Source organism: Vigna unguiculata, chromosome 9 (assembly GCF_004118075.2).
Source record: "Vigna unguiculata cultivar IT97K-499-35 chromosome 9, ASM411807v1, whole genome shotgun sequence".
NCBI classification, from domain to species: Eukaryota; Viridiplantae; Streptophyta; class Magnoliopsida; order Fabales; family Fabaceae; genus Vigna; species Vigna unguiculata.
In genome coordinates this window covers 42,458,921-42,480,766 of record NC_040287.1, presented here as the reverse complement: position 1 = coordinate 42,480,766, position 21,846 = coordinate 42,458,921, and the positions used below count along the sequence as shown (strand labels likewise).

Genomic DNA, 21,846 nt, shown 5'->3' with positions numbered 1-21,846 from the left:
AATCTTAAAAAAAAAAATATTATATACAAATATCACAACAATAATTTTATTTTAAAGCTTTATATTTTTTTTATTCCACAAATTTACAATTAATAAGATAAATTAACACCTACACTATATATGTAAAAGTTAAACTATCATAAAGAAACGTAAAAATAAATTATTGTTTAAGTTGACAAAATACTATAACAATTAATCATCATACTTCAGATAAGATCTGATTCTTATATTTGTTATGAAGTTAAAAATCGATGTTAAATAAAGTAAAAGAATTGAACTAGGGATTAAAGTATAAAATAAATGAAAAATGAGAAAAATTAAATTAAAATAAAATATGATTGACTGACTTGAGAATAATGAAAATTTTATTGTGGATTATGCGGATTATCCAATTAAAATACTTAACTCATCTCACTTTTTCTAACAAGTTAACATACCAATATACTTTTGGATTTCATTTTGTTTGGGTGTCAGACTTTTATGATTAACCTTAGACCAACCAAGTATGATTTAGCATAATTAAAGTATTTATCATCTTATCTCTCTCACCACATACAACTCCATTGTAAGGTTTCTCAATTGCACCATTTTAATTCTTCGTACAAGTAAACTTCAATAATGGAAATAACCATACCATTTTCACAGTAGGTTTTCAAGAAATATCCTCAAGTGTGACTTGAATGGAAGAAATTGGCTTAAAAGTTCCACTTCAAACGTTTGTTATCACAACAAACACTTACATTTTGTTTATGATGTTTAATGGTGTATTTGGACGAGGATTTTTTTAGTGAATAATAAATATTTCAAAAGTTTATTATTCACTTAAAAAAATTGAAATTTTCGAAGTTGTAAAATTGTTTATTAGTTAAAGTTGTGAAATTGTTTATTGGTTATAATAAAAAAAATTACAAGTCTAAAAGGTTGAGTCGGGTCGGATCGGGTAGGAGGTCAAAACAAGTCAGTCTGGATCAAAGCATGAGCTAAGTTGGCTCGGACCAAAGGTCAAGCTGAGTTAATCCAGGAAAAAGGTCGGGACGAGTCAGTCCGAAATCAAAGTCAATTTTGGTTGAAGGTCAAGTCAAATTAGAGTAGGCCGAAGATCGAATCGAGTTGGCCTAGACATAAGGTGTAAATCAATTTCCATTAGTTGAAGGTTGAGTCGAGTCAATTCTGATCGTATTGATTCGAATCGATGAAAGTCAAATCAATTCAAATTGTGTCAAAATTGAATCTATTCAAATCGACACAAATCAAACCAGCTGAGGTGAAATTGATTAAAGTCAACTTTAACCAAAAGTCAAAATGAGTCATACAGAAAAATGAATTTAAGTCAATACTTAAAAATTCAATTTTGTTTCACTTTTGTCTACCTTTTAACCTTGAAATTTTTATTTTTCTTCTTTCATTTTTTTTTTTACGTGTGCGCTTCTTAATATCTCTATTCTCTTCGTTCGGAAGAATAAAAGTGGACGAATAAAGTAGAAGGACAATGTCTTTATTAGGTAGATTGTTTAAAATAAATTAAAATTGAACGAAGCTTGATGAAAATGTAAGTCTATTCTCCTTAGAACATTCCTTTTGTTCAAAGTTAGGAATATAATGTTGAATCGATCTTTTTCTTTATTCTAGAAAATTCAAATATCAGAACATTCTTTACCCCTATTCGTTGTAATCGAATAAAACGTACCCTCATCCTCTTTCTATATGGGAAGAAACAGGTATTAAATATATAAATTGAAATATTTTACGAAGTTGATTAATCTGAAATTAATCATATATAATAAAATTGTTACTTTTTTACAAATTATCGAAGAAATCACATCAGCACTAATTTAGAAATGAAATACTAACAACGATTTGTGATTAAATAACAATATAAAAATATTTGACCCTTCCAATACGAAATCATACAAATATTTTTGAGTAAACGAATATATATTTTTCTTTAAAATTCCTCTCTGTCCAAGTTAGGAATTCATATTTCAACATGACTTTTTCTCCACTTTATCACAAAATATTCACATAATATAATTAATAATGCTACACTATTTTCTCACCAAATTTACTGCATCCCATTTACCAGTTTCTGTTTTTGTAAAAAAGCAAGTGATTTCATCTTTATAAATGTTTCTGTTTTTGTTTTTCAAAAGGTTAAACAAACTTACTGAAAAGAATTTCAAAATGTTACTCATTTCAATAACTTTTGTAATAAAATTATTAAATAATTTAACGAAAATATTGTAACTATTGTTTTACATCTTCAATGTTTTTAACACAAACAGATCACTTAATTTTAATTAATCTAATCACATTTGATTTCAATTGAAATTTTTATTTACAACTTCCCTCTCCCAAACTCTCTTGTCTTGACATTAAAATAAAAATTCTCATTAAAAATGACCTTTGAATGCATTTTTTTTCTTCTGAATATAAATTCCTAAATCGTTTCTTGAAAAGATTATTACAGAGAGGATATACGATTACTGAGCTACGAAATGCTTAGAAAAAACGCTTGGACCATTATTCCAGGCTTAATATTTGATGGAAACATTTGTTACATGTGTTGATATTTATCCCAACCACTCACTCAGCATGCGAAGTTGGCAAGAAATGAAATCTCGAAAATTTGGAGGAAGAAGAGAGTAGTGATGCGCGTTTGTTAAAGGAAAGAAAAGATGACACAGTACACGTGGGAGGCAAAAATAAGAAATAAGACGAGCACAATAGATAGAGAGATGAAGAAGGGAAGCGTCATAAACCTTACCTGGTAGCGTTGCAAGGAGAGAAGAAAGAGGTTCTCGTATTGCAACGCTATCATATAAAACAAACAGATCTGTTTACGCAACGCACCACGCCACAGGCAATGCCATGCTGTAGTCGTGTGCGATTCAGAATTAATTATTAATTATAAACATGAAACTGTAATAATTTTATCAAGTTGGTGCTTCAATAAGCACACACACGCACACGCACACGCAGAGAGAGAGAGGTAAAGAGAAATGGCATATCAGCGGCGGCGTCAACACTATTACCAACGATTCCGTGTAGTGATTCCGGTGTTTTCCGCCGTCGCCGCCGCACTACTGTTTCTCTTCGCTCTCCTCTCGTTTTTAGCTCCTTCTCCCGTCGAAACCGATCGTATGCAGTTGAAACGACAACAGACTACGGTACTATTTCTCTCTCGTGAACAGCGGTTTCTGATAGTTCAAGTAATTGATCGCACATTCCTAATCGTTTTGTTTTGTTTTATGTATGGAATTATTGTTCAGATTAGCGTTCATAAGGATGAGGCGATTGAACATCCTGCGTTCCGCGTTCCGGTTAGGGCTTTTCATTTGCTGGCTTCTATTTGAATTTGGCGATGGTTTGACGTTTGTGTTATTGGATCTCGATTCCGTTGTTGATTGATTTTGTTTTAATTTAATGATAATATTTAGAGAGATGGAGGAAAGTTGGGACGCGATATCTGGACTTCTCGAAATTCAGAGCACTTCTACGGCTGTAGCAATTCCAGCAACAAGTTTCAAAGTGCGTATCATTGTTGGTTCAGTAGTGTGGAGTGATGCGATGTAAAACTTTTCGTTTGGAACTTGGATTTGGTTTTGGATGTATGAATGTATGTAATGACCGATAACTATGCTTTCCGTGTGGCAGAAGCTCAAGTGATGACACATTCGAATCGATATTTGTGTATTGCGACAAGTGGAGGCTTGAATCAGCAAAGAACGGGGGTAATTATTTGGATTCTTTGTGATTGTTATAGTCAAGCAAGGATTTGATATGCGGCTTCTGTTTCTACTTCAAAAAAATTGTGGGTTTAGGAGTCTGATCTTTTTATTTATACACTTTAGTTAATAAAAATGTGAAATGAACTTAAAAATGGGGAAAGTGCTTCTGCTGCCTCAATTGGATTCGGCCGTAGATTGATGTTGTCGAACGGAATCAACTTATTTTTGCTGTAGTGAGTAATGTGGCATTTATTAGTATAGGACTTTTTTTTCTTGTCTTTGTGTGTGTGTGTGTGTCTCTCTCTCTCTCTCTAAATACACTATTTTATTGACAATCCTATGGTTTGCTTCCATGGATGAAATATATCCCTTATCCTTCTGGTTGTGCTAGGTTTTAGACAAAGTGTCCAGCTAAATTGTTTGCTGCAACCAGCGCACCTGTTTTTCTGGTTACTATGCATATCGCCATAGTACATTACAGTATATGATAGCTGTTGTTGGAACACTCTATAATCATACTCTGCTATTAATGCCAATCCTTCTGTTTCCGCAACTGGCAGATTACAGATGCTGTTGTTGCTGCACGAATTTTGAATGCTACTCTTGTTGTTCCAAAATTGGATCAACGATCTTTCTGGAAAGATTCTAGGTCAGTTACAAAAGAGGCACGGATTGCCCCTGTGATTTGATTTGGATATCCAAGTATTGTGAAATGGTGACATACTTTACTTTTTGCAGTAACTTCTCAGAGATCTTTGATGTTGATTGGTTTGTATCATATCTGTCCCAAGATGTCAAGATTATCAAGCAACTTCCCAGTAAGGGTAGGAAACCATTATCTGCATACAATATGCGGGTTCCAAGGAAGTGTAATGAAAGATGTTATATAAATCGCATATTACCTGTACTCGTGAAAAAACATGTAAGTTTTTTTTATCTCCTGAAACTATTACTGGTGCTACTGTGGTTTGCAACATACTGGATTCTCTCTGTTAAGTAGATGTAGGAAGGTCGTTAATGCATTTAGATCAAGGACTAGAATTCTATTCTTCGTTAGGTAGATCTTATAGCAAGTCTATTAGATTTGATTAAGTTGTTTTATTTGAGTGTATGAACTCTTCAACATTGGTCCTCCAATCAGTTGCATACCTGAGTCTGATGAATTTTATCCCCCAAGTGTGTGATGCCTAACTTATCTTATGAATCAAGCTAGGTTATTTGTACTCCTTTACCTCAGTTTAATGTCTTATCTAAATCTTTTCTCAGCGAAGCAATCTTATATTTCTCTATCTGCAAATCCCAATCCATTTGCCCCCTCAATTTTGCCAAAAAATTTCAGTCAAAAAAATATCATTCGCTGAACCATCAGAGCCACATATTTGATCCATCATATCCAACGGCTTAGAAAGACTACCTTATTCAAATTTCAAACCCTGAAGTTCTCAAGTTTTAGAGGACTTGAAATCCAAGTTTTTATAAATTACAGGATTTTTTTTTATTTGTGAATTTTGCTTTCCACAATGGGACATTTTTGTGTTCACAAAACTGCATTAGATGTTCAGGAAATTTAGATTTCGGAAAGACAGAAAGCTGTAGTTAGTTGCCAAATGTTGTATTGTTTTAAACATTTGGTAAACAGTAATTAATAATGCCTTAAATTTTGATACATTTTTTCTGACCACCATATAAACAGATAACTATTTGAATGTTTACTTATTCAGGAAATCTATTTGTTTGCTTCATTTTGTGGCAGGCTGTGCAGCTTAGCAAATTTGACTACAGGCTAGCAAACAGGTTGGATACAGAATATCAGAAGTTGAGATGTAGAGTTAATTACCATGCTTTAAAATTTACCAGCCCAATACTTGCAATGGGGCAAAAATTGGTCCATTGGATGAGGATGAGAAGTAAACATTATATTGCACTGCACTTAAGGTAGTTTGATTGAATTTTGGTCTTTTATTAACTGTATACATCGCATTAAATTCACATGTTTCGGTACCAATGAGATTTTTCAATATGATGACCACCAAAACTCTAGAATATATAGTGTTTATACCTATGCAGATAAATCTTACGCAGCTGCATTACATGCATATACGACATTTCTATTGTATATACTAGATAAGCATATCACAAAGTATCCATCCAATTTATTTCCATAAAATATGAAACACTTACACAAGAATGATCTGTTTCATGGAGGACCGCGTTTTGATTGACAGCATTTGCAAGTAATACAATTCAAATTGAGCCAGTGATTGCCATGTCCATTCTTGTTGGCCCTTTTTGTCTTAACAGCCAGTTATTGCCTTTTCCCCTTTCTCTTTGTCGTAAAAAGTAGCCAGTTTGTTTGAGAACTCAAGTACTGCTCATAATTTAGGTCAAGTCCATATCCTGAGCTTAATCTGATTGATCGTACTTATTGCAGTTTTTGTTGATTCCAGAGTTTTAAAACCCTGTTTGGACCGGTTGGTCCGATTGGGATTCAAAGGTGTATACAGCCCAATTTACTTTTTAGATCGAGCATGTCTCTAATTTGGGGTCCAGGTCATCAGACTGGTAAAAAATGGGATTTAAGCGGTATAAACCTGTCCGAATGGACCGTCCATTTTTTCCATTATATTAATAAAAGACCTATATGATGTACTGCGTTCCTGATAGTGCTCTCTCGGGACTTGTGCTGCATTTGTTGTGTCCCTCAAGACCCACGTGATATGCTTGTAACTAGCTGTTTCTGAAAATTAATTCAAAATAATTAAATTGTGTGAAAAGTGTAATAGGAAGTGAGAACAATACCCACCAACTTGTATTAGCTTGGAGAGGTTTACACCACCCATACACACCGGTGACCCATTGATTATGTACTTCTACCAGTCAAAGATGGCTTTAGTTTTAAAAACATTGGCTGATTCTATTTGCACAAGCAGCAATATCTTTTACTCTTTTACATTTAAGATGCAGTTAATTAGGTAGAATAACAGATGGCAATTGAAAAATTTGTAAATTGATTGCCATTTTTTCTACAGATTTGAACCTGATATGCTGGCATTTTCTGGATGTGATTATGGTGGAGGGGAGAGGGAGCAGAAAGAACTAGGCGCAATAAGGCGGAGGTGGAAGACATTACATGTAAGTCTCATGTTAAAATATAGGTGATACTGAAAATGTAAGCACATCTTGTTCACTTTTCGGTAGCTTCTTTTCATATGCTTGAGTGGACATCCAAAACCATAGCATTACACAGGATTCAAACTTAACAGGATCTTTTCATAGAATGAATATCAACAATGGCTTTAAACGGCTGAACATTCTTCACCCTGATAGTGGCAAGATGCTAGGGAATTAGGACTTAGTCAAAAAATGTTTGGCTGAACTGTGTTTACACTTTTGAAAATTGATTTAAGGACTGGTAAATGATGAGGATATTGATATGCAGAGAAGCAATCCTGATAGGGCAAGGAGGCAGGGAAGATGCCCATTAACCCCAGAAGAAGTTGGTCTCATGCTAAGAGCATTGGGATATGGTTCTGATGTTCATATTTACGTTGCATCAGGGGAAGTATATGGAGGGGAAAGAACGCTGGCGCCTCTCAAGGAATTATTTCCTAATTACCATTCAAAAGAGACCATTGCTACCAAGGAAGAATTACAATCATTTTCTTCATTTTCTTCTCGCATGGCTGCACTTGACTTCATTGTCTGTGATGAAAGTGATGTATTTGTAACCAATAATAATGGAAATATGGCAAAAATGTTAGCTGGACGAAGGTATGTTATACTCCATTTACATCTATTTTAATTTCTGTTGTTCACTGATATCTATTACAGCTAATTAGCTCTCTGGGAACTTTCTTGTAGGAGATACTTTGGGCATAAACCAACCATTCGTCCAAATGCTAAAAAACTCTACCGATTGTTCTTGAATAGAACAAACATGACTTGGGATGTTTTTGCTTCCAGTGTCCGTAATTTCCAGAGAGGCTTCATGGGGGAGCCAAAGGAAGTAAGACCAGGTAGAGGCGGATTTCATGAGAATCCATCGACCTGCATATGTGAAGATTCCACAGCCAAAGTTGAGAAAAATTCAGGACCTCGAAAACATGGAAAGGATAATACAACTAAGAGAAATGCCTCAAATGATGAACCGGATGTTGACAATGAGCCTGAATGGGTAGAAATGGATGATGATGATGAGGACCAGAATGATCTAGCAGATAAGGGTACATTCAATGAAACATTTGCGGACTATGATGCTATGAACTTCGAGGATCCTGATTTGGAGGAAATTATATCAGATTAGTGATGGTGCCCTGTCCAGTGCTGATGTACCTGTTGACTTGTTATGGTTGTTTGTCCTCATCACGTTCCCTTGAGCAGTTGCTGCTCAATTTGACAGCTGCTGATACAGCCCAAAAAATGAAACAGAAAAGGCGCTCCTTTCTCAATACTGGCGAACTGTAGTTAAAAGACATCATAAAATTTAATCATACGATCATCTTCTGCATTTCTAAGGACATAATGACCTCAGTTTGGTGCTGATTTTTGGGATTGTTTTGGACTTGTACTTGAATCTGTGAAAAGAGGATCAGAAGCGAGCAATGGAAGTAGATTTTAGAGGACAGCCGTTCGACATATAGATGCACACAAAATTGAATCGAGTTTTCGAGGAAGTCGGAAAATCTGTATATCTTGAGTTGAAAACCTTTACAGTTTTATAGACAGTACTTACTGGTTTATTTCTTCCTGTCTTCCTTTGACGTATGATGTCAACTGTCGTTTATTCGCCTAAAGGGAACGTAGCAATCAATAGTGATGTCCTGACAGGTTAACCATTTTAAAACCATAGATAAATTCTTTCCATAAATGTTGTCATAGTGAAAGGTAGATTTTATTTCCAATAATTCGCTTGCGTTGCGTGCGAATGAGTATAAACGTTAAATATCAAGCTGCGTTTAGCATCATTTACGTGGCACAGTATCGATTACCGTAGAAAAATTATCCAATAATATGACGAAAAATCGTCAAGTATAAATAGAGGGAAACCAAAGGGGAAAAAGTAAAGGTAGAACATTAAAATGGAAAGAATGAATAAAATGATCGATCCACAGTATATATTACAGAATGGGTTCCAATCGTTACGATGGAATCTCCCTAAAATTGAAGAAAATAAATAATGGAGCTTGTAAGTGAGATGATGTTCATTGTGAAGGGGGCAAATCTTGAGGGGAGTCATCATTAGCCTCAGGCGATAGAGGCGAACCAAAGTCTATATTAGGGAAGACACCAGGAGGCCTCTCCCGAGGCTCAATTGAAAGTAATTGGGTTGAATCACCCACAACATCCGCCCATCCATAATGAGGTTCCGCCCTAAATTTAAGACATTATCATATTCAAATTACCAATATGTCTACCAACATTCGTAATCACAAACGTTAATCACATTTTATAATCTAATTATAGAGACCAATTTGTGACTAATTTGATAATTCAAATATATTCTATTTTTAAAATGGACCAGTATTGTAATACTTGAGTATTTTGTAGCAATTTTTTTCTTTATGAAAACGGAAAGCATCTGTACTTGCTAGACACACACTTCTATATGCATCAAAGGCCTTTGGATTACTAGAGGACAGATATATTCCTTACATTCAGTTTTTGATTATAGATGAGCAATAGAATGGCTAGTTGTTGAAAAGAATGTTCTTACTCATAGTATGTTTCTTCATCTACAACTATATCCCAGCTCTCACCAGTCGTGCTATTTCCATACTTGTGAACTTTCCTGTTACAAACCAAACCAAAACCAGTCGATATTAGAATAAAAAACTGGGTTATTGGATACAGATCTATTTAAAGCATTTTTAAACCGTTGCCATAAACAAATAATCCACTAATCAGCTGTAAGTAAGCTTTAGATACCATACCCATTTCCAAAGTGTTCTTCTCCCCAAGTTCTTGACCAACCTGGTAAAATGTAGGAATATCGTGACAGAAGACCATGTTAGCAAGCATGTAAAAGCAGGAGTGAAAAGGAGAGAAACCCAGGAGACCCATTTACGGAACCAACATTTGCTTGAACAAACTTCTTTTTAAGTATTAGTAGGAGAGAAAAAAATCAGAAGAACTTTTCCACGAGCTCAAATTAGTTTTTGCACAAGCTAATTTGTAAAAGTTCTTTCATATAACTTCTCTAAATAATGCGTATAGAAAAAATTGTCCAAAGATTAGTTCAACTCTTTAGAGTCATATATTCATGTTCAATACTTTAAAGGAAGTGGCATTTGGAAGTGTTGCTGACTTAACATTTAGGAAATGCATTACATATTTCATATCTTACATACGAAAACAACTATCATGCTTGATTCAAATGGAATGCAACCTTCGTCTATTAAATCTTTTGGAGCACTACGAAAATCATGAAATGGAATGAAAAGACACTTTCATTTGAACTATTTCAATAATTCTCTTAAGTGCTCTAATAGGTGCAATTTTTGTGGCTCATCAATAAGAAAGTTTTAGGATTAACAATATAAATCACGATATGTTATATTTTATCAAATTTAATTTTGTTGAATGTTTATGATGTTTGGTTATTGAATGGTAAGAATATGAAAGTAGACTTGTCACTAAAATTTTAGTGATGGTAACATACGTTCACTGCTTGGAGATACGTGCCATGTTTCTCCGTGTCTTGAACCAATGCCTTTAAAAAACCTCTCCTCCCACTTGTCCCCCCATTTCGTTCCAAGCTCGGTTTCAGCCCACTTATCTGTCCTGAGGAAGTGTAAGCAAGGAGGAGGAAGCAGAAAGAAATCAACACATTACCATTAAAAAGAAAGCAAAAAAAAATGAAAAAAAAAACAATGACCACAAATTAAAAGGTAAGGCATTGCTGTGCTCCTGGAAAAACTGTCATAATTCAATGCTTGATAGTGTCCATTGACATTACCATAAATCAAAATCAATCTTACACCGTGAATACTATTTTATAAGATAAAATTTCGAAAATCTATTGCTGGGCTAAAAGTCTGAAAGTACATCCTGCAAGTCATGCTAATTAAGTTCATGTTAATTTTCAGTCTACAATGTCTTAAAACTAACCAATACAAATAATAAAGATATCCACCATTTGATCACATACCCGTAGTCATTTAGTGTTTTTAAATTTTAGTGCACAAAATCAATATAATAATTTGATGTTTAGATTCATCAAACCATTCTACAGTTCGTTATAGAAAATTAGACGGTATAATTACACAAATTTCAATACAAATGAAAACCAACTCTACTCACCAAACCACACACAGTTATCACTACATCAAATTAAAAAGCTATTTTAAAAAATATCTAGTACAGAGAAACATGACATTGTAAATGACATTTTAAGATGGGAAAATCAGAACCCTTACCATTTCAGAACAGACCCTCTTCCATCATAATGCTCTCCCCACTTTTCCCACCATGATTGTTCATTCAATCTACCATACTTGTGTGCTCCTTTCTCGGTCCAGCCTTTAGCATCATATTTCTCCCACCTAACCGAATTGAACAGACATAGAATATTGGAATGAATTAGGCCTATAATGCATACAGAAAACCAAATACCCTCCCCCTGATAAACTACACCACCTTACCATTTCTCATACCATCCAGCATTTTCAGTTCCTGATTTTGCTTGTTTTTGTGCACTCCTTTCTATTCTTGCTATGTTACTGCAAATTTAAAAATGCAAGACATGGTGTCAAGAATTCACCGGGTTTACCTAATCATCACAAGCAGAGAAATAAAGTAATGACCTCCATTCATCTTGATGAAGATTTTCCTGCCACGTCTCCCACCAAGAATCCCCCTCAGAATTTCTACCAGATTTCTCCACACCTGCTAGAGTGTATAAAATCAATCAAATGCACAAACGAATCACAGAATTTATATTTGTTGGTTATGGCACATTGTCTATGGTGTGGCCAAAATAGCGTATACAAGTGAGGGACAATTCTGAGCTAGCTGGTGGGTTGAACTAAACCCAAACACCAGATTTTAAGATGGCTTCAAAACTTTTTCTAGTGGTTATTGTTAGGTTTATTGAGTCACCTATATTCAATCACATGTAGATATTGAATCCTACAAACTTCTCACTCAGGAAGCCCAAATCTTGATATGAGGGGAGTGTTGAAAATCCCACATTGTAGAGACAAAATAATATATACAAGTGAGGGACAACCCTTACCCTATAGTTATGGTTTTTAAGTTCATTTACACCCAAACCCAAAGTCTCCGAAGATTATTTAAGAGTCTAACAAGTGATGCAAAAACTGTTATTCAGCATTTCTTCAATCAATTACACCATTGGATGATAATGATACTCGATTCAGAAAAAATGTTTTAATGCCAGCTCATGCGATATTGCCATTCCCTATAAGGGAAGGACAATGTATGAAATTACAACTCAGCGATCCCACCATAATTGATAAATGATCATTCATAAAGATATAAATCGAGACCCAAAATGCACAAGCTTATTTTTGAATTGTGAACTGTAATTTAGAGACAATAAAAAATTACTTCAAATATATTGTATAGATGATGTATAATGTTTAATCTAATAAGTTTAAACTTGAAAATAGATTAAACAACTTAACCAAAAGTTTTATAAAACAACTATTTATATCTAAGTTTGTAAAGCCTCTATTTTGGAAGAATGGAAAGAAACTAATAAAACAACCAAATATATTGTATGCATTGATTGATTGGATGACAAATAAAGTAGAGGAATAATCAACTAAAATAATTTCAGAACTTTCTTAATTTCTTTCATAGTTTCATTTACAATTCCAGCTTATATAGCTTTTCAATTTCATTCATGAAATTTGGTTAAAGAAAAGTGCGAAAAGTGAAAATAACGAATCATTCAATTATATGATATAACAACACTTTGTGTTGATCACAAAAAGAAGAAACCCTGTGAGCAGAGACACTAAGCGTTTTTGGAATGATATTTTTGAGATTTTAATTTCCAGAATTGAGATCAATAGATGTAAAGTGACAATTATAAAGAATACTTAAATTTAGAAGATGATGATTGATAATTCCCATGTACGAAACTCGTATTAGACTTGTATTGGTATTTACTTGTATGTTTTATTGAAAATACCTATGCCTGTGACTTCATTAAATTTTAGTATAATTTTTTAGAATTTATATGTACCTACCTTACATAAAATATAAGAAATTTCAGAATAATAGTTATCCTGCTAATACGCTATCTCACTGTAGCATTTTTAGTGCCAGCCACTATGTACCTATCTGCGATTTCAAACATTGCAATTCAATCAGCTAGATTTCTAAGTTGTATCTACATTTGCAAGGTTGGGCACTAGGCATGGAATGACTATCTGGTTTGGGTAAAATCATGGCAAATTTCAATGGAATCACTTGGAAAAGTCTGAGCAAAAGTGATCTTAAAAGATCCATCATTATCAGGTACAGCAATATGTAGTGAGGGCCCAACTTTATAATGGGATACAATTTTATACAACTTATCTTGATCTGCTAGAGGACATGACTATAGGGGAGGCTCCATACTACTATGTAAGGAGTTTCAAGTCTTGTCTAACTGTGGGAACTAGTCTGTCTATAAAAGTGAGCTCATACCAACATGGCAACACTGTTTGCTTTGTGGAATTTTTTTTTTTTCACGAACTGGATTGATCACACATAACGAACCTGGAAGGTGCAGGAAGGCAAATGGAATTTAGGAGTGAAATCACCAAATTTTGAAATTTTGGCCCCATATGGGTTCCAGCCTTATTCCTTTAGGAAGCTAAAATAAATTCAACCACCACAACAAGCCGACTTTTTGTTATATATACAAAAAAACTTTCAAACTACATATTTATTATAAAAATTAAATATTTAATCCAGTACCCGGACTGAGTAGACAATGAATCTCATTCTGATAATAACACTAATTTTATGATTTACAGTGATTAAAGCAGCTTGAAATTCCTCAATGAGCAACTTTAATGGGAGAACATCAATTTAAGTGTGCCTCCAAGCTGATGGGATTCAACTTTGATACTTATAATACCCAAACTGAAAATAATGAAATATGCTGCCATCACTGCTATGCAATTTGGCCAATCAGATGCCTGTGCCAGTGAAATTCCATCAGATCAGAAGTTAAAATTAAGTGTACAATATCTGATTGCAGATCCAATGTCTCACCTCAGGTCTACTCTGCAAGGGAATAACCTTTAATACAAAAACATACTGATTTTATGAAGAACATCCCCATATTCCATTGCTTTTCTTTCAGAATTTTATAATTCTTCAGTGGCAGATCATTCAAGCTTTTTTGTAAATATCGAAAGGTTATATAGGATAGTGTTTTAGGAGAGTATGAAAAAGGATATGCAGCAATTTGTTGCAGCTAGTGATACAAACACCAAACATTATCTCTAACATAGCTAGGTGGTTTTATTGCAACCCCTAACAATGCCTACTTAAGTTTGTCAATATACCATTCTTTGTAGTGGTAGATCACCTAACTAGGTATGTGCACTTTGTACACGTCCGTCACCCTTCCATGGACAAGGAGATGGCAGAAAACCTAATCCAAGAGGTGCTTAGCTTACACGTGTTCACCCTTTGACAATTGTTTCTGATTGAGGTAAAGTTTTCTTAGTAACTTTTGTATCAACAAAAAGAAACTAAGTTGAAACATAGGTCAGCCAGCCTCATCTTGTTTGACAGGTGGGGGCAGTAAACAATCATGTTAAATCTGCATTGCTTGTAGTTGAGAAACTAAAGCAATGGAATAAATTATTAATATTATTAGCAGGGGCTGAGCTTTGCTCTAATATAAATTATCAAGGGCATAGAAATCCACTCATTTCTAAGAAGGCAAGCAATCACTCAGTAGAAGAAAATATGAACTAGGTTCTAGAGAAAACGGATTTAACTATTGAAGATCTAACATCAACTAGAGATATAGTCAAATTCTATATAAGTGTGTAAACCTCATCTTACCAAACCAATTTTGTGAGGTTCAGTTAGACTTAAAGTCTACTTCCTAAGATGGTATCAAAGCCTATCCAAACAAGGTTTGTTGAACCTATCATGTCACTCACTATTAGACCGTTAGTGGACCACCTATAAACATTTAGTTTGATGGTATCAATCTCATTTTTTCTCAATTTTTCTCTCCTATATAAGTCTTTCTGAAGAAGCTCAGCCAAACCAAGTCTTAACTTATAAGCAACTCTTATCAGGCTAACTTTCTAGTTGGTTCTCTAGGACTCATGTCCCCTTCATTCTAATGAGAAAAAGCCTTTCAACTGGCATAATCCGGTTTCTTTAGAGCTGCATAAGAGCATTGCAATTGTTAATGGGATCCATGATAATTATAGTCCATTGAATACTTAGTAGAGGTCAAAATGGGTTTTGGATGAATTGGTGAACCCAGTTTTAAAATGCCATGTTATAATTACTTTGAAGTCCTCCCCACCAATGATATCTATCCAAGGCCAGAACTTCCTACAAGCAACAACATATTGAGCTTCTTCTGAGTGATGGAATTTAATTTGAAATAGCATTCAAACCAAACAATACACCCATATGCATCATCAAAGAATATTCTAATCTCCAATTTCCATTCTCTCCAATACAGTGGAATGGGAGTATCTTTACTGCATCAAGATGATGAATATGACTTTCGAGGTTCTCTCCCATAACTCCTAATCCATGAACACTTTCCAACTTCCACATCAATGTGACTGTTGCTGCCCATACTTACCAATGACAATCATTACAGCAAGAGCTTCTTAATCTCACTCAACTTTCCTTGATCCACATCTATCACTCCTGCCTCCATCAGAGCTTGTATGATGACCATCCAAGCTCTCAGAATCGAGAGCTATAATACCAAAATGACAGGTACTAGGGGATTAGACACAAGGAAAATTGGTATTTTACCAAGTGCATAAGACCCATATCAGCTATTTATAGAGCCTAAAACAGTGTCTATGAGTATAGAACTGAAAAACTAAGCATTATGGGAGTGCTTAGTCTCCTCCAAATCAAGAGTTCAAATTGATTCCTGCCTGCCTTCCTCCTTTGACACGCTTCCTAAAATTGACTTCCCTCTCAACCGGATCACATGTGGCATGCCACATTCCACGTCCCTGGGCAGCTATTAGCTTATTGTTCCTTCTCCTATATACACAATCTTAATCAGTTGATTCATTTTGGACCCTATTATAAACTAAATGTCACTTTTACATACATGTGCATATAAGCGTAGCCCATCCAAATGTTAATAATAATTAATTAATTAAATGAAGTGTTTGACCAGGGTCCAAAGGTAAGTTTGAAACCAACAAATTATATTCCTTTTTACCAGGAAAATCATGTACTTCTGCCCAGAAGTAATTCTGCACTGGCCCTATAGTACTTTAAGGTTGCTATTTCAAATATAAAGAAGAACGTACCAAGCTCCTTATATCCAGTCCAGTCACTCTTCTCCCACCACTGCCAATTAGATCAATAAAACCAATTAAAAGAATCCACCTGAGGTGTGATACAGATAACACTATGAATACTGTGAATCTAACATTAAAAATGACTCCACCAGGGAAAATGCTAATCAGGCTATCATTAAAAGAAGAGTTTTGTTAATATCAACCCTTGGGCTTTTATGTTAACTAAAAGTAGAAAGTTATTATTGACAAAGAAAGTTGTCATTACATCGAAAATAAAAAAAGAAGAATAAATTCTTTCTTTTCCAATAAAACAGTCCCAGTTTTAATTGCTTAAAATCAATCCTAATGACTGATTTTAACAAAACCAATGAAAACCCAAACCACCATACTCCCAATAAATTCAAATTGAAGTCATTCCTGGTTCAGCTATAGAAGAATTACATCCAGATTTCAGATTTTATAAATAGTACAGCATTCCCTCGTCAATAAGATGGGTATTTTTAGAGTTACTTGGCACTAAAAATATTTATATCAATAATAATTTAGGGTTTAGAGAACTAATCCCAATGTTATTCTCTCGAAATATTCAAATGCAACGCTAGATATTTTCTAGGTATGTGAAATGCTTACATATCAAGATCTTATTACATTGAGCAATACTTGGTATACTAAGGCATTAATCTCAACTACGGTACTATTTAATCCAAGTGGAGAGAAATTACTCAAGACCTCTTCCTTTAAAAGAAAAATCATGAAGCATTATTCAGCTATAAGCTTTCATTGTTACCGTTTTTACCATAAAACATTCATAACCAGAAGGTTAACACGGGTATCTTTATTATCTAGGGTTTGGAAATTAAGATCTCTCCTTTTCATCTGGTACAAGGGATCAGTCCTCTACCATGGTATCACGATTTCTTTAGGCAAACAACAATAAACAGCAGGTATCAACAAGATTATATGTGATGACTTCCACAAAAGAATTGGAAGATAGCTTTCATTCAAACACTTGCATTAGCATAAAATCATAGATTTACTACCCCATTTAATATTATATTTTATTTTTAAAAACGTACTCGGACATTCAAATATTAAAATTACAATATACCGTTTCTTTCCATTCTGAAGAACCATCATGAGATTGACCACCCATTCTTGTCCATCTACATCTATATCCATTTTCACCCAGTTCTTCCCCACTTTCTCTGTACCAGGTACTCCCATCTTCATTTGTGCCAGACTCATTAACATTTTCATTTAACAAGCTGATACCCCAGTCCTTCTCATTTGCTATACCAGTGTCTGTTAGGAATCAGTGAACACAAACAGATATAATACTTTAGCACTCCATGATTGGCCACTGGAGAACATCATCAGAAGGCCTTCAATAATGTTTCCGGCAAAGCAGTAAGGATATAAATTACACAAAATACCTCTTTTCGGTGGTGTATCACGTGACTGTGGACCAGAATTTCTCGGGGTGCAACGTGGAGAAAATTTTTCCTGCTTCAGAAATGATCTGTTGCCATCATGGCACAAAGCAGCATAACCACGGAGAAAAATTTAAATTACAACCATATGTTGCATAATGTATAAACAACAGCCAATTAAGATTCAAGGATATAAATCTCTTGCTCAAGTAAAGCTTCATTTATTTTCAATAAAACCGTTTGACAACTGGAAAACATAGACAGGGAGGAAAAATTGAAAAAATGCTTCATCCTTTCTTGCTTTTAAATGTATGTCAGAACATTTTCAGCACCGTGACATTATTAAAATCTAGATAAACCCCTTTCCAAAAACGTTTAACAATTCAAAAATAATTGACCCTTTAAGTGTATATAATGAAATCAACCTTCATAATGTATGTATTCAACTCGGTATTATAAATATTGTCTACCCCAGCTGGCACTTTGCGTACTTAACCTGCTAAATCATTCAAGTCTCCAATAAGGTCGACGCATCATAACTTTTACATACTAAGCTAATTTGCATAAAACCACTCTCTTCCTCTCATCTCACGAAAACCATAACATGGTACTCACGCGTATCAACATGTCGTCTGTTGGCCCCCATAATTAGAAAATACGAAAGAGAATGCAAGAACAGGATAGAAGTTTTCGTAATTAATTAGTTCACATTCAGTGATGTTATAACGCACATTCAACTCACCAGGGAATCACCTCAACTTACTAATTGAGCCAAAGCCGTACAAGCACATTATCAGCTATCACACAGGCATAAATATTACAAATCGCGATGATAAACTTGTCAGTACATTCGCATAGATAATGAAAGTAACATCTACAAAATGCAGATCCAATATCATGCAAAAACCGCAATTCAACACTGTTCTCCCTTTATTTTTAATTTTTCATCAATCAAAGACGCAAGGTTATTAAGACCTAAATATAGAAACGGATTTTCACGCAACAACAATTTTAATTATAAACGTACGGTGGAGAAGCGAAAGGCATTGCGGCAGGAGAGGCCTGAACCCTCACTCGGTGAATGTGAGGGTTTTTCTTGGTCTCGAACCTCCATTCCTCGTTCTTGTCTCCGCCGTTGCCAGGTCCACTCGTTCTGCGAATCGGAGTAACCGAGTCAGAACAGCAGCACCGAATTGCGCCACTTCCGAGTCGAACTCGATCAGCGAATTCGAAGCAGAGCTTTCTACGCTTGCTCGGAGCCAGCTCCAGCACGTGACTCTTGTGAAGCGGAACGACATTGAGCGGCGCTACTCTCAGCTTGAAATCGAACTGCGTAGTGGATAAGCCTCTAGAACTCGCCGCCATTGATGAATGCCAAATCACATTGACGAATTAGGCAGCGAAGGATAGTGCGTCGAAGCGTGTGACTGCGCTGTCGCTTTTCGCCGTTTGAATTCTGCCGCGGAGTGCTCAGAGAATAGCAATGCGAACGAAATTGGTAGCGGCGCGGTATTTGTTGAGCAAGGATGAAAATGAAGTTGGGAGTGAGTGAGAGGAATCGTTGTTTATAAGCATTTGATCTGAGAGAGAGTGAGAAGGTGGAATTTGAAGAGAGGTGAAGAGGAGGGGAATGGAATGGTGAAGAGGAGAAGAAAGGAGAGAGAGAGAGAGAGAGAGAGAGAGAGAGAGAGAGAGAGAGAGAGAGAAAGAAGAAGAGTGAGATGAGATCAGATCCGGGCTGGACTTTGATCACAATACGAATCCCAAGATTTACTCCAATATACATATACACGTGAGCACGTGGGTCCCACCAATATTTGTGACCCTTAACCCTTATTCCACTTTGGTCTTGCCACGTGTCACTCTTACAACCTCCGTCTGTATCTTTGTTGGATGAGGAGCACAAAATCAGCTGAATAAGAGTACTCTTTTTTTAATGATCTAACTTGTGGATGAATTTCAATCAGGACCTAGTCGATTTTAGTTAAAAGTTACGATGCACCCATATTTTAATTTGTGGAATGTATTGTATTTTATATTTTAGAATATTATTTAATTTATAAAATTGTAGTATATTATAAAAAATTATTTGAATAGTGATTAATTTTAGTGATAAAAATAATTAGTTACTATATAATGATCAAATTGATAATTAAAATAGTTTTAAAAATTTATAATTTATCTTTAAATTGATAAATAATTTTAATTACGAATTGATTTCTAATTTGGTCATTAATATTAGTTCTTAGGTTTTGATTACCAAAATAATTATTTTCTAAATTGATCTTTAACTAAAAAATTTATCTCTAACATAATTTTGGTTACTAAAATTGATCATTATTAGTTAAGAGTTTTCTTGTAATGATACTTTTATGATGATAATAATTTATATTTTTTATGTTGACAACTTTAGTACATATAGTTTTAATTTTGGTTCACACAAAAACAATTATATATTTATTATGTTTTTAAGAACTATCTTATATTATACCTATCTATAACGTATTGTATCTTATTATTTTAAAAATAAATATATTAATATATCAGATATGTGTCGTATTCAATACATCTATCATATATATATATATATATATATATATATATATATATATATATATATATATATATATATATATATGCTTAATGGGTTAAAAGATATAATGTAACTCTCACTTTACTAAATTACAATAATTTGATTTGCATTATGGTAATTTGAGATATTTTTGATTTTTTTAATGTTTAAGAGGAAGGAATGTAATAAATTAACTTTTACATAAATTAATATGGTTAGTGAGAGAAATAATTTTAATCCGAGTCAATTCAAAGTATTAAAAAATTGAATAACCCAAAAAATAATAACATTAAATTTTTAAAAACATAAATATTTAATAAGCACTTGTGAGTTTTAGTTGAGTGTGATTCTGGATAGAAGTTTAAATTTTCATTTACTTAATATTATTGATTAATCTACTTCATTTGTTATCGTGGTAGATGATATTAAACTACTTGTTTGTGTTTATGATTCTACTAATAAATGGTATATGGAGCTCAAAATTATTCATATTTTTGCTAAGAAAATTATTATGCGAATAAGTTATATGAAACATTCTATTTAAAATACTTTTCATAACAGGTCTTATTTATTTATATTTTGTGGAATGTATTTTTTAATTTTCATTTCTTTTATAATTTTTATTGTAATAACTATTATTGGATTTTAAAGTATCCACATAGCTGACAGAAGAGACGGATATGAGTGTTGACATAGGAGGTTTTGGACTCTCAATTCTTCTTTTATACTTAAATAAATTTATATATAATTTAAATTATTTTAAAAAAAATTAATATATTTGACATTCTCAACAATTTTTATAATTTATATAAAAACTTTGACACCTCTAAAAATATTTATTAAAGATCTGTTACCACCGATTGAGATATTAAAATTTAATGATAATTAATATGAATTTAATTATAAATAAATTATGACTTATAAATTTTTATTCAAATTTACTTTTTAACTTTGATCTACCTGTTTAACTTTGATCTACTTCGAGAGAAAGAGTGATAAATTATAAAACAATAAAAATCAACTGAAGAAATGAAATTTTATACTTTATGAATTTTTATACTTTATATACTTTATACAATTAAATGAAATTAAGCAGTTAAAATTGTCTATTTTATATATCCAATATATAATAATAATAATAATAATAATAATAATAATAATAAAAGCCAATATAAATAAATAATAATATATTAATTTTAATTATAAGAAAAAATATTAATCTTATATTTTAATTTATTAAAATATTTTTTAAACTTAACTTTTAAATCCACCCACGTTTTCTTTTAAATCACTTAAAATAAAAACACAAATTTATTTATTTAAATTAATCTAAATTGGTTCTTACACTCTCAAATTTATCTACTCATACCATGTTATCACCCATAATTTTTTCCATATAATAATAAATACATGAAAGAAAACACCCTCTTAGTTTCTTCCATATAATAACAAATATTGGTGTGAGTGAAGTGAAAAACTGTGGTGGTAATATTATGTATCAAAAAGTGTTAAATGAGTCTCAAATTTTAATTATCCAAGTATATTAAAAACTAGATTAAAAAGAATAAGTAAATGAAAAAGTCAACTATATATAGATAAAACAAGCTATAGTAACCAGTTTAGTACAACTA

General features: G+C 33.4%; 2 protein-coding genes across 4 annotated transcripts; one reads left to right on the top strand and one right to left on the bottom strand.

Annotated features, from left to right (window-relative positions):
• The first annotated feature begins 2,595 nt into the window (after positions 1–2,595).
• Positions 2,596–8,590, top strand: LOC114196084 (O-fucosyltransferase 16). 2 transcript variants are annotated; one of them, XM_028086604.1, is made up of 10 exons: positions 2,596–3,167; positions 3,270–3,320; positions 3,438–3,528; positions 3,655–3,731; positions 4,289–4,377; positions 4,467–4,650; positions 5,482–5,663; positions 6,758–6,860; positions 7,168–7,499; positions 7,590–8,590. In XM_028086604.1, the coding sequence occupies exons 1-10, from the start codon at positions 3,000–3,002 to the stop codon at positions 8,029–8,031; spliced, it is 1,719 nt and encodes a 572-aa protein (XP_027942405.1). In that variant the 5' UTR covers positions 2,596–2,999; the 3' UTR covers positions 8,032–8,590. The 2 variants fall into 2 exon arrangements, with proteins under 2 accessions (XP_027942405.1, XP_027942406.1); XM_028086605.1 differs by having other exon boundaries at positions 2,598–3,167; positions 3,438–3,569.
• A 204-nt stretch (positions 8,591–8,794) lies between these two features.
• On the bottom strand, positions 8,795–19,377 carry LOC114196085. 2 transcript variants are annotated; one of them, XM_028086606.1, is made up of 11 exons: positions 18,671–19,377; positions 17,647–17,732; positions 17,322–17,515; positions 16,223–16,262; positions 11,531–11,615; positions 11,369–11,446; positions 11,144–11,269; positions 10,387–10,508; positions 9,659–9,698; positions 9,442–9,516; positions 8,795–9,098 (listed from the first exon to the last, which is right to left on the bottom strand). In XM_028086606.1, the coding sequence occupies exons 1-11, from the start codon at positions 19,006–19,008 to the stop codon at positions 8,930–8,932; spliced, it is 1,353 nt and encodes a 450-aa protein (XP_027942407.1). In that variant the 5' UTR covers positions 19,009–19,377; the 3' UTR covers positions 8,795–8,929. The 2 variants fall into 2 exon arrangements, with proteins under 2 accessions (XP_027942407.1, XP_027942408.1); XM_028086607.1 differs by having other exon boundaries at positions 11,531–11,612; positions 18,671–19,374.
• Between the last annotated feature and the right edge of the window lie 2,469 nt (positions 19,378–21,846).

Bases quoted from the DNA above. Each gene is read 5' to 3' on its own strand.
- LOC114196084 (XM_028086604.1), top strand. From the start codon at position 3,000: ATGGCATATCAGCGGCGGCGTCAACACTATTACCAACGATTCCGTGTA. The intron at 3,168-3,269 runs GTACTATTTCTC...ATTATTGTTCAG, and splicing joins TGAAACGACAACAGACTACG to ATTAGCGTTCATAAGGATGA. The intron at 7,500-7,589 runs GTATGTTATACT...ACTTTCTTGTAG, and splicing joins AAAATGTTAGCTGGACGAAG to GAGATACTTTGGGCATAAAC.
- LOC114196085 (XM_028086606.1), bottom strand. From the start codon at position 19,008: ATGGCGGCGAGTTCTAGAGGCTTATCCACTACGCAGTTCGATTTCAAG. The intron at 17,733-18,670 runs GTACGTTTATAA...TGATGGCAACAG, and splicing joins ATGCCTTTCGCTTCTCCACC to ATCATTTCTGAAGCAGGAAA. The intron at 11,447-11,530 runs GTCATTACTTTA...TTAAATTTGCAG, and splicing joins CTTCATCAAGATGAATGGAG to TAACATAGCAAGAATAGAAA.